Source organism: Carcharhinus amblyrhynchos, chromosome 14 (genome assembly GCF_965287045.1).
Source record: "Carcharhinus amblyrhynchos chromosome 14, sCarAmb.v2.hapA, whole genome shotgun sequence".
Classification (NCBI taxonomy): domain Eukaryota; kingdom Metazoa; phylum Chordata; class Chondrichthyes; order Carcharhiniformes; family Carcharhinidae; genus Carcharhinus; species Carcharhinus amblyrhynchos.
This window is the reverse complement of record NC_137337.1, coordinates 38,258,911-38,270,945: the sequence shown is the minus strand read 5'-3', so window position 1 is coordinate 38,270,945 and position 12,035 is coordinate 38,258,911. Positions and strand designations below refer to the sequence as shown.

The window sequence follows — 12,035 nt, the reverse complement described above, 5'->3', positions numbered from 1 at the left end:
AGATGTGGTGTGTTATAGCTGTATGTTTATTTTTCTGTACAAATTCCTGCAAATAAAAAGCTGAATACAAATGTTAAAACTTGTGTGCTGCAGCATGCAAACTTGTCTAGGTGAACCAGGGGCAATGGTGCTGACAATGAATTGGGTAAGGAACTTGGTGTGTGTTTAGCACTATATCACATACCCTTGTTAACAAATAGACTCTGACATTTGTTTTAGAATGGACTACGAAACATTTTAATGCAAAGATATGGCTGTTAAGGGGTGGGGGGAGGGGGGCAGGATTGATTAAAGACTATTTACCAACCAGTTTCTGAATGGCATAATATAGTTTATTTTGTTAGAATAGGGTTTAATATTAATGGTTTCTACTTTTAAAACTGGCCCATTCAAAGCATCCAGAATTGACACTCAGTTATACTTGGTACACCTAAGGCTGCCCTGTTTTTTCACTTATGAACCTTATAGTAAAGTTTTGTGCAATTAAATGATCTTGCGAGAAGCTTGACGATCAGGCGAGAGTATGCTGGCATACATTATCACCTATGGTATCGTACCTCAAATGATAGCCAATTCAAAATCAAATGCACATATCAAGGAACAACCTCTTGTATGTTGAAAGAATAACCATTTCTCAGCACTTTATTTGCCTAAACTGGTCACTGGAAAAGTGTGATATTATATTTGGATGTAACTTAATATTTTGTCCAAAGTTGTGTAGGTTAGGTTGATTGGCTATGCTAAGTTGCCTCTTAGTGACCCAATATGTTGAGGTTAAGGGGATTAATGGGGTAAGATGCACTGTTGGAGAGTTGGTGCAGACATGATGGGCTCAATGACCTCTTCCTGCTGTAAGGAGTCTGTTTTTTGGGGAAAAGACATGCTTACACATGAAGAAATGTTTAAACATGTTTTATTATATTCCAATGCTGCATTGTGATTTTTGGTCTACTGGCTAAGTTTAGCCATAGTTACACTTGTTGCCTATGTGTAGTCATGATAGATTGATGTCAATATGTTTTGATTAGCCATCACCTAAAACATGTGACTTTATCATTATCATATCTGTTGTGGGGTCATGCTGCGCTTTCTACAATAAAACAGACTGCAGTTCAATATAGTTTCCAGAAAGTGTCATGATACAACTACTTTGGTGTGATTTTGTTTTGAAAAACAAATGAACAAAAGACTTAAAGTAACAAGTTAAAAAGGCCTAATACAAAAGCAACATTCTGCAAATACTGAGCAGTTCCAGTACATCCCCAGAGAGAAACAGTTCATTTCAGGTTGATGACCCTTTTGTTGAGATTGGACAATTGTAAAATTTATATATACAATCAATTTACAAAATTACAATATACAGCCTGAAATTTCTGACATTTCTTGTTATCTTGACACCGATCGGGCTGCAGCATCATCTTTTGTAGCCAGGTATGTTGCCACCTTATCCCGAAAATCGTGTAAGTAGTTGTATTGCTGTCAGACAAACAAAATTTAAAAAGTTGTTCATGTTCCAATTCAACATTTTACATTTCCTGAATACTTGAACTTGGTCACCCTATGCTTCTCTCTCTTCAACCCTGATTGAAATCCTAATATGCTCTTGCCAGGATTAGACTCTGCTGTGATGCCATTACAACTGAATAGCTGACCAAAGCTAACAAACAGAAAAATAGCCACTTTGTCAAAATACTGAACAGTAACTGTGAAATCAAACCCCAACATGCAGGGCCAGAGGGAGCAGGAGGGGCATTTAGCCTGGGCCTTGAGCTCAAAGGAGGCCTTGAATTTAGACACTTGTTAATTTTTTTGCCACTATAGGAAAAGCAAGTAAGTTTTGCTATTCTGTATTGTAAGTCAGGCAGTGTCCGTGCAGCTGATTACACTGGTATGAAGGAGGGAGTAAGTATGTGTATATGGTGGAAGTTGTCTACTATTTCTACTATTCATTCACAGTAACTATGTTAAAAAACTATCAATTGTAAATTCCTCAATTTGATTGCAAACCAAAGGAATTCAAGAGAAACACTTGAGTTTGGACTGTGGGGTGTTTACTACTTTCACAATTGCATTGTGTTTTCAGTTTGCCTCCAGCAGCAGCTTCAGGTGAATGTGTTTTCACTGTTGGAAGAAGTAAATAACTAGTACCATTCAGCTATGGGACAAGTGCATTTGAATGGTGGCACCATGCCTAATATCAATTGTGACATTATTCAGAAATCCAGTTTTTGTACAATTAGTGCATTTACACAAAAATATTAAAAAAATATTCACTGTGTCCTATTTTGTTTTCAGGCACCTTCATTTTTTTAATTGCCAGGGCCCTCAAAAGCTGGAAGTGGCTTTGGTGTTTCTGGACTTGGGTGTGCCAACATGAATCAGAATTAGAGCTTTATTTTTTCCATGGGATATTAGCATTTATTGTCCATCCATAAATGCACTTGAGGTGAACAGGTGGGGGAAGTTTCCTGATTGAATCACTGTAGTCCATGTCATGTCAGTACATCTGTGAAGTTAGGGAGGAACTTGCCTGTGAAGAAATGGCAATTATAGTTCCAAATCTTCATAGCATATGACTTGGAGGGGATGCTGCAGTGGTCCCTTGTTCTTTTAGAGGTAGATGTCATGTGTTGTGGCTCCTTTTCCACATTGCATTGACCATCATTCTACATGGAAGAGTCATGGTGTTTTGCTGAAACTTAAATTGCAAGCAGATAATGCTTACACATGACTGGCAAGATCATCCTTTTCACCATCTTCCTCTTCCTATGTCACCTCTTGCAGTGATAGATTTGCAGCAAGGGAGGATAGAAGACTTAGATGAGCATCCCCTCTTTGGAATTGAAACAACAGGTTGTCACAATAACACTAGAGGCACTTGCTAGTAACCTACCAGCAAGCTGCCACCAGCCTTACTAACCCAATCAAAAGTTATATGGGTCCTCTGTGTCCTCAAAGGGAATGGAGGAAGCACCTTACTACCCCCATTCCATCCTTTGTCCCTGAATGGGTGAAGACACCCCCTTCCCCCATTAGAGACCTGCTTTTTGTGGGCACATGCCAATTTTTCCACTCAAACAGCAGCTGGCAATGGGAGAAGTGGAGTAATAGACAGGGGTCAGTGAGGGTGGAAGGGGATTGGAGTTTGTGCAAGGCTGTTATGTAACCATGATAAGGATTGAGAAATACCATAAAGCAATGAGCATTGTGACATTGTTGCAGAAGTATTGCTTTAAGATGACAGTCGGCTAATATGCAGATTAGGAAAGGGAGTAAGGAGCCCTGCTGAGGGAGTGGAATGTCTTGCAGTAATACTGCAAGGGTTTGCTCAGTTACTTACAGTGCTATCTCCCTCCAGAGAACAAGCATGACTACGATACTCAGAGGGACTGTGTCCTCCAGGAAGTTCTGGAGATAAGTGATGTGATCGTCTGTAACTTGGTGCTATACATTGCTGCTGTCTGATTATTCACAATGCAATAATAAACTGACAAGATATGTCTTAGTCATTTCAGAGAAATGAAAGATCGGATTTGGGCTTTTTGCCCTGTTGACAGCTCTCCTGGTAAACCCTACTTCAGCAACAGAAAAAAAAGAGGTGGAAGAAATGAGGGAGACCAGAGCAGTCAAGGTACAAACTGGAAACTGGCAGTGGGTATCAGGAATAGGAACTTTTGACTTCTTATGGAGTTGTGATCAGCAAAATTAAAATAAGCTGTATTTTTTATAGTTAAGGTGCAGCAAATTACTAAAACCTGAGAGCAGCATGGTGGTACAGTGGTTAGCACTGTTGCCTCACAGCGTCAGGGACCCAGGTTCAATTTCAGCCTCATCTGTGTAGAGTTTGCACATTCTCCCTGTGTCTGTGTGGGTTTCCTCCAGATGATTTAGTTTCCTCCCATAGTCCAAAGGTGTGCAGGTTAGATGGATTGGCCAAGCTAAATCACCTCTTTAGTGTCACAGGGATTATGGGGATAGGGCCTGGGTGGAATTGTGGTTGGTATAGACTCCTGAACTATAGGGATTCTACATGGAGCAGGCTCAGTACTGGTATTAGGCCCCTTTCTCAAATGCAAGGTATCCTAACATCTGAGACAATAAACTGGAATAGCTGAAAATAGTCCATGGCTGATAAAAGGTGCTGGATGAATTTTAACTGCTGTCAGGATGGAGGGCATTGTGGCTGCTTTCTGCTTGGAAAATGGTAGTAAGAACCAATTTTTACTCCCATCTCTCCAGGAAAGGATGAAAACTGGTTAAAGAGAAAATAAAGCAGAAATAAACAGTTTGAGAGACAGACATAGTAGCACAGTGGTTAGCACTGCTGCTTCACAGCACCAGGGCCCCTTTGTAAGTTTCCTCCGGGTGCTCCAGCTTCCTTCCACATTCTGAAAGACATGCTGCTTAGGTGCATTGGCCATGCTAAATTCCTTCAGTGTATCCAAACAGGTGCCGGAGTGTGGCATCTGGGGGGATTTCACACTTTTTTGCAGTGTTAATGTAACCCTCCCTTTGACCAATAAATAAACTTTATATAGATCAACTATACCTTCACAGTTTGGATTGCTGCACCTCCTCTTAGTTCACGAAGGTGGCCAATTGCATCTTCTGGCAGAATGGTATCAGACAGCTGCAGAAGGAGACATGCTGCAACTAGGAAACACAATACAGGAAGGAGACACTTTCAAACTCTGTTATACATCTGATTAAATGACATTTTGGAGTTACAAGAAGCTCTTTTCAATTTCCCTTATTTTGGGTAAAAGCTTTACAAAAAAGTGGAAGAACGGAGGAGATAAAACTCTGCACTTACTTAGACAGGAACGCCCAAGGCCTCCATAACACCTGCAAAAGAAATAGAGTGCTTCAAGAAAACGGTTCAGATTTTGATGTGAAAGTTATTTGTGCACTGTATCAATATCAAAGAGGATCCTCGAAATAAAACTAGCTAATCAGTTTATTGTCAGGATTACACAACTGTCAGGAACAGGTCTATGTTTCTAAAAGGTTCCGTACATACAAAATCCTAATCCTAACTATAAAATATTGGGAATTCAGTTATTAAGACTGCAGATTCATGCCCAACTTTCCTCTTAATGTAACCTGATTTTGGGGTGAGATTCTGCCTGAATGTGGGTGGAAAATAGGATAGTTAAATTCTGATTGGGAAGGAATTTCCTATCCCAAAGAGTTCAAACATATTTTATTGAAATGGTGATTGATATTTTCCATCAGTATGTAAAACATATTTGTTCTTGCTGGACCGGGAGGCAAAAGTTCAACTGACCCAGATGTACATTAGGGAAGGATTCACAAAAATGCTTATGTTACCAAACCTTTGTTTCTCTCCCCACAAATGCCCCTTGACTTTTTAAGTATTTCCAACACTTCTTGGTTTTAATTTCAGATTGCAGCATCCACACTATTATGCTTCTTTATTTCACCTGAACTTATTTCTTTCTTATAAGAAGCGCTTCATCGTTAATCCCCTGCCTCCCACTGTGGACTCAAACATTTCATCCCACTTCATTTTGAAGAGGTCTCAGTGGGTTTTCCCCATCTGAAATATTCTTGCTTAGTGGATGAAGCAAATGAAGATGGACAGGTTAAGCAGCATGACACCAATGCTCCAAAACACCAATTCCAAACTACGTAGACCAAACCCATCCCTGTTTCTCACTGTCCCAGAAATAATACAATGCACAGAAATATTCATCCAAAAAAGTAACAAAACATCTGTTCTAACAATTTCTTACACTGTCTCTGCACTAATTAACTTACTTGGTCTTAATCTACCACTCCTCCAGCGTTCTTCCATATCAAAGACTAGCCAGCAGCAGAAATACATCTCTGAAATGATCACATGCACCCAATGTAAGAGAGGTGAAGGTATATTGTCCGTTTTGATGAGGTGTACTTGAAGACTAGCAATCACTCCTCTGGCAGGAACTATGTGTTGACCATGGTTTTGACATACAGTGTTGCACACATGCCGATATTTTCTTGTGCACAAGTTTTTTTAATCATTCATTTGTGGGACATGGGTGTCACTGGTTGGCAGCATTCGTTGCTCTTGAAAAGATGGTGGTGACTCCCAGAGGAAATCTACCTTTGCTCACATTCTTGCCCATCAGTGGCAATGGATGTGAACTGGCAAAGTTGACATCCCCTGGACATACTTGAGAGCTCATTGAACCTTTAACATTTGCTGCTCTGTGACACAGCTTTTGAGGTAGTGAACTTTTGCAATGACTAACAAGATAAGGTAAAGTTGCCATAGTCCTAGAGGATCCTTCGCTTTTGCATAGGGAGGTCAGAGGAAGAAAGGGAGAGCAGACTGGTGGTGATTTAACCAGAGGATCACCACATCTCAGGTGAGGGGCAAGGTGGAGCCTTCATGAATAACCTTAGCTGGCAGGAGAATTGAACCCATGCTGTTGGCATCACTAATCAGCTGTCCAGCCAACTGAGCTAGCCAATTCCCCAAAACTTGCAATGACTAATAGATAAACAATTACCCAAGAGAGAATTATTTACTTTTCAGATTCAGTTACTTAGAGGCTGGAACAAATATTCTGTGTGAAAATCCCACCCATACATATTCTGTACAAGTTCACAATTAGAAGTCTCACAACGCCAGGTTAAAGTCCAACCAATTTATTTGATAGTAAACTCACAAGCTTTTGGGGTTTGCCCCTTCGTCAGGTGAATGGAGAGTTCTGGCCTCAGACAGAGCATATAATAGCACACACGGTTTACAGAATACTGATTAGAATGTGAGTCTTTACAATTATCCTGCTATTCAAGTCTTAAAGATGCAGACAATGTAAGTGGAAAGAGCAGTAGGCATAGGTTAGAGATATGTATTGTCTCCAGACAGTACAGTAAGTGAGGTTTTGCAAACCCAGGCAAGCCATGGGGGTTGCAGATAATGTAAGTAACCTCACTCACTGTACTGTCTGGAGACAATACACATCTCTAACCTATGCCTACTGCTCTTTCCACTTACATTGTCTGCATCTTTAAGACTTGTACAACAGGTTAGCTGTAAAGACTCCCATTCTAATCAGTATTCTGTAAACTGTCTGTGCTTTATATGCTCTGTCTGAGGCCAGAACTCTCCATTCACCTGACGAAGGGGCAAACCGCAAAAGCTTGTGCGTTACTAGCAAATAAATTGGTTGGACTTTAACCTGGTGTTGAGAGACTTCTTACTGTGTTTACCCCAGTCCAATGCCGCATCTCCACATCACAAGTTCACAATTAACAGCTGCAATGCCACCTACTGGACAAGGATCCTTCTCTCATTTTCCAAGCAGATCCTCAACTCTTCCAGAATTTTCCAACAGCTAGCAATATCTGGAACGCTTCCATCAGGAAAAGGATGATGATACACGGTGAATCCCTGTTGCTGGTATGATTCCAACAAGCCTGGAACCCTGTATTTTATCATCTCTCCTTTGGTACAGAACACAAATACATCTTGTATGTTGTGTCTCTTGAGCTCTTCTGTTGATAGTTGAAGAAAATGGACACGAATTAAAGGCCTAATTAACTGGATATAAGTTTTACATTTTACTACCACTGTAATCCAACAATGGGATAAAATGGTGCAGATTGTGAGAGCCAATGCCTTATCTAAAGTAGTAATTGAAACCAGTAAAATTGCTGCAGTCTGGTCAAGCTTCATTGTATTAATGGGCACAACAGTCACGCAGTTGTATCTGCTATTCCCCACAAAGGGGAAGGTTCTTATTTCAGTGCCCATTATTGGCTAAAAAGCAAATCAATTATGGGTTATTTCCCCTCACCATTAATCACTAGGGGGCGTGCTTTCTGGTCAATAGACCTCTGGCTGCTCTCCAAATTTTTTGGACCAACCAGCGGCACACATTATTGCAGGTGGATAGGATCCTGGCCTGGGGTGGTGGCACAGTGGTTTGCACTGCTGCCTCTCAGCACCAGGGATTCAGGTTCGATTCCCAGTTTGGGTCACTGTTTGTGTGGAGTTTGCACATTCTCCCTGTGTCTGCGTGAGTTTCCTCTGGATGCTCCGGTTTCCTCCCACAGTCTGAGAGATGTGCTGGTTAGATGCATTGGCCATGCTAAATACTCCCTCAGTGTACCCAAACAGGTGCTGGACTGTGGTGACTAGGGGATTTTTACAGTAAGTTCGTTGCGGTGTTGATGCAAGTCTACTGGTTACAATAATAAATAAACTAAACACTGACAGGCAACTTTGAGGGGGAGATGGGGAAAATATTTTCCTATCTCGCCCACGATGATGCCCACTGCTGTCGGAAAATCCCACCCCTCTTGGTTACAGGCAGCATTAGAAGAACTCTGCAACCAAATCTGCACCAAAACTGGAAAAGAAAATCCCCAGATAAAACAAAGAAAATGGTTTAGTACAGCTTCAAAAGCAAACAAGTTAATTTGACAGCATTATCATCCAAAATGGCCACCTTCCTTGAACCCACAGACACATAACACATATATAAATGTATATATTTAAATATGCATTACCTAAGTCTTTTTGAAGATTTCTTCTTATATCTTTAAATTTACATCCTGTTTAAATAAAGTAGTATTTAATAATGTGTGAATTTAAGATGGCTAAACTGAAGCACCATTAGAATGGCTGCATACAATTATTTTCTCTCAAGCAACTTAGATAAATGAGCTAAAGCATGTCCCAAAGAAAATAATTATAATGACATACTTGAAATACTCCTTCTTGATTACTAATTATCCCACCAACTGGAACGTGGCATTATACATCATTGCAAAAGCGGTGAGTTTCCTGTCAAATTCACGCACTGTGTAGCTACTCTGCAGCTTTGGAAGCCAATGTTAATGCAGGGAGGGAGAGGCAAGACTGGGGAAAGGGGAGATTGAAGGGTCAGTGGTCATCACTGCTGCCTCAGCACCAGGGATCTGGATTCAATTCTGGCCTCGGGTCACTGTGTGGAGTTTGCACGTTCTCCCCATGTCTGCGTTTGTTTCTTCTGGTTTCCTCCCACACTCCAAAGATATGCAGGTTAAGTTGATTGGTCATACAGGGTAAATATTTGGGATTACAGGGATAGGGTCTGGGTGGGATTGTCATTGGGCCAAATAGTTTCTTTCTGCAGTAGTGAGACTTCATGATTATAGATTAAGCGCAACTTCTTGAACATCAGACAGAAAGAATTTACATTCATGCAATGTCTTTCACAACCTCAGCACACTTCTCAGCCATGGGTACTAACAAAGTGTAGTAACTATTGTAACATAGGAAAACACAAAGCCAATTTGCAACAACAAGATCCTACACATGGCAATTAGATAATGATGTGGAGATGCTGGCGTTGGACTGGGGGAAGCACAGCAAGTCTCACAATACCAGGTTAAAATCCAACAGATTTATTTGGTAGCACAAGCTTTCAGAGTGCTTCATCAGGTGAGTGGAAGTTCTGTTCCCAAACAGATAGATAATGACTATGGAATCCCTACAGTGCAGAAAAGGTCATTCAGCCCATCAAGTCTGCACCAACTTTCTGAAAGAGCATCTTATCCATGTCTTCTCCCCTGCCCTACTTCCGTGGCCCCACACATTTACCATGGCTAATCTATGTAACCTACACAACTTGAGACACCAAGGGGCAGTTTAGCCAATCCACCTAACTTGCACATCTTCGGACTGTGGAAGGAAACCAAGTACCCGGAGGAAACCCACACTTACACGTGCAAACTCCACAAAGACAGTGACCCGAGGTCAGAATTGAACCCAGGATCCTGTGAGGCAACAGTGCTAACCTCTGTGCTGACCAGATAGATAATCTGTTCTGCAGATATTTGTTAAAGGATAAATATTGGCTAGGACACCACACAGAAACTGCCATGGATTCTTTCATGCCTCCATGAGAGAGCAGCTGGGTCCTGGTTTGTTGTCTCATTGGCATGTCTAACAGTGCAGCTTGCTTTGCAGTGTCAAATTAGATGACGTCCCTGGAGTAGTACTCAAACTCACAACCTTCTATCTCAGGAAAGGGTCACTTCTATTTATTTAAATGTTTCTGTAGCTCCAGATGTTGGAATGTCAGCTTGGATTGTAGCTGAGTATCTGATCTGCTATCCTGCTTGTTATGTATCCTAATTAGAAAACCAGTAACATTTGGGGCCAGGTAACAAAATGGGAGTTTTTCTTTAATTTCATTTGTGGGGCATGGGCATCACTGGCTGGCCAGCATTTACTGCCCTTCCCTAGTTGCCCTTCAATGGCAGTTGAGAGTCAACCACATTGCTGTGGCTGTGGAGTCACATGCGGGCCAGACCAGGTAAGGACAGCAGAACTCTTTCCCTAAAAGATATAGTGAACCAGATGGGTTTTTCCCAACAACGGTCTCATGATCATCAGTGGATTCTTGATCCAGACTTTTTTTTATTGAATTCAAATCCCACCGTAATTGTGGCAGGATTTGAACCCAGATCCCCAGAACATTAGCTGAGTTTCTGGATTAATAATCTGGTGATTATACCACTAGGTCATTGCCTCCCCTGCACAGTTCAAATAGAGTAGCTTACTGAGCTGCTTCATTTTGAATATGTTATTTGACAGACTGATGCAGTCTTGTTTACTGAATTGCCAGCAGAGGTTTAGGCAAATCCTTCAAAAACAGCCAGTGGAACACACCTTCTCACTTTCTTCCCTTTGCAGAAAAAGAAAGTCACAAGTAGATCCTTAGTTAACTCACCACACAGCCCAAAGTGAAGATGCTCACTAATACCATCTGAATATCTAGGACTACTTGCAACCACTAACACTGAACCCTGGTACTAAGTATTGGTAATCAGTTTCTTTAAGTTAACATGGGGACAAAGGAGCTCCTCTTAAGAATTTTTCCCAAGCAGGAGAGAAATTCTAAGATATCATGGATGGTTTAAATCACAAGCTGAAATAGGGAAGCATTACTGCAAACTCATGAGTTAAAATTCCATTATGTCACGGGGAAAAATGGCTTACCTGGCAACGCACAGATTCCAAGGAACTGGTGGCAGTTCACCACAGACAAAGCCAACCTATGAAATATATAGCAAAAATATTTCTATCTATATTTTAGCAAGTTAATTGTGCCCAAACAAAACAAGAACTTCCAAAATCAAACAGCTCCAGGGATTGAGTTCAATTCTGGCCTCAGGTGATTGTTTGGAATTTGCATGTTCTCCCTGTGTCTGCATGGGTTTTCTCCAGGTCCCCCAGTTCCCTCTCACGGTTCAAAGATGTGCTGGTTATGGTGATTGGCCAGGCAAAATTGCCCCTTAGTGTTGGGGGATTAGCAGGGTAAATACATGGGATTGTGGGTGGAATTGTTATTGATGCAGGCTCAACGGGCCAGATGACGACCTTCTGCACTGTAGGGGTTCTATCTTGCTTTACAAACTGGTCATTATCCTCATGTTCTACAGAGATTTGTGTAACTTTCTGAAAAGGTGAACTGATTAACCTTTCAGTGGGATGAGTCAGATATGAATCATTAAGTCTACAATCTATAGATGGACTTAATTTTAATAATTACAACTTCACTTTGGTTACCCAAATAATAAAAGTACACCATATCGATTCTGTCAATGGATTACTAAATATTCACTTTAGTTGGATGGTCTTTTTTGTGTGAAATCGGCTATTTAAATATCATTTGGCTTCCTTCCTAAAGCAAACTTGCTTCCTTTGTCTGACCTACTGGCCTTTTTGTGCCCATAGCTCTGAATGTGTTTAACTCCAACTCCACAGGAATGTGGTTCATCTCTTCCCCATTAGTCAGTGGAGCTGCCAATAAAAAACAGATTTGATTTATGTATTAGTGTATAGTGAAAAGTATTGATTCTTGTGCACAAACAGAGCATATCATACATAGGGTACATGGAGAAGGAAAGGAAAGAGTGCAGAATGTAGTGTTACAATCATAGCTAGGGTGTAGAGAAAGATCAACTTAATGCAAGGCAGGTCCAGTCAAGAGTCTGATGGCAGCAGGGAAGACGATGTTTTTGAGTTG

The 12,035-nt window shown here is 41.0% G+C and overlaps 1 protein-coding gene across 7 annotated transcripts in view; it reads right to left on the bottom strand.

Moving 5' to 3' along the window:
- Nucleotides 1-294: 294 nt before the first annotated feature.
- Nucleotides 295-12,035, bottom strand: part of cdkn3 (cyclin dependent kinase inhibitor 3) — a 34,947-nt gene continuing 23,206 nt past the window's right edge. For all 7 annotated transcript variants that reach the window (XM_080202719.1, XM_080202723.1, XM_080202718.1 and 4 more), the window contains 6 exons: nucleotides 11,006-11,061; nucleotides 8,527-8,571; nucleotides 7,287-7,509; nucleotides 4,814-4,845; nucleotides 4,550-4,653; nucleotides 295-1,476 (listed from right to left, as the gene is read on the bottom strand). In XM_080202719.1, the coding sequence (XP_080058845.1) occupies nucleotides 1,387-1,476; nucleotides 4,550-4,653; nucleotides 4,814-4,845; nucleotides 7,287-7,509; nucleotides 8,527-8,571; nucleotides 11,006-11,061 (550 nt within the window). In that variant the 3' untranslated portion in view covers nucleotides 295-1,386. The remainder of the gene's footprint in view (nucleotides 1,477-4,549; nucleotides 4,654-4,813; nucleotides 4,846-7,286; nucleotides 7,510-8,526; nucleotides 8,572-11,005; nucleotides 11,062-12,035) is intronic.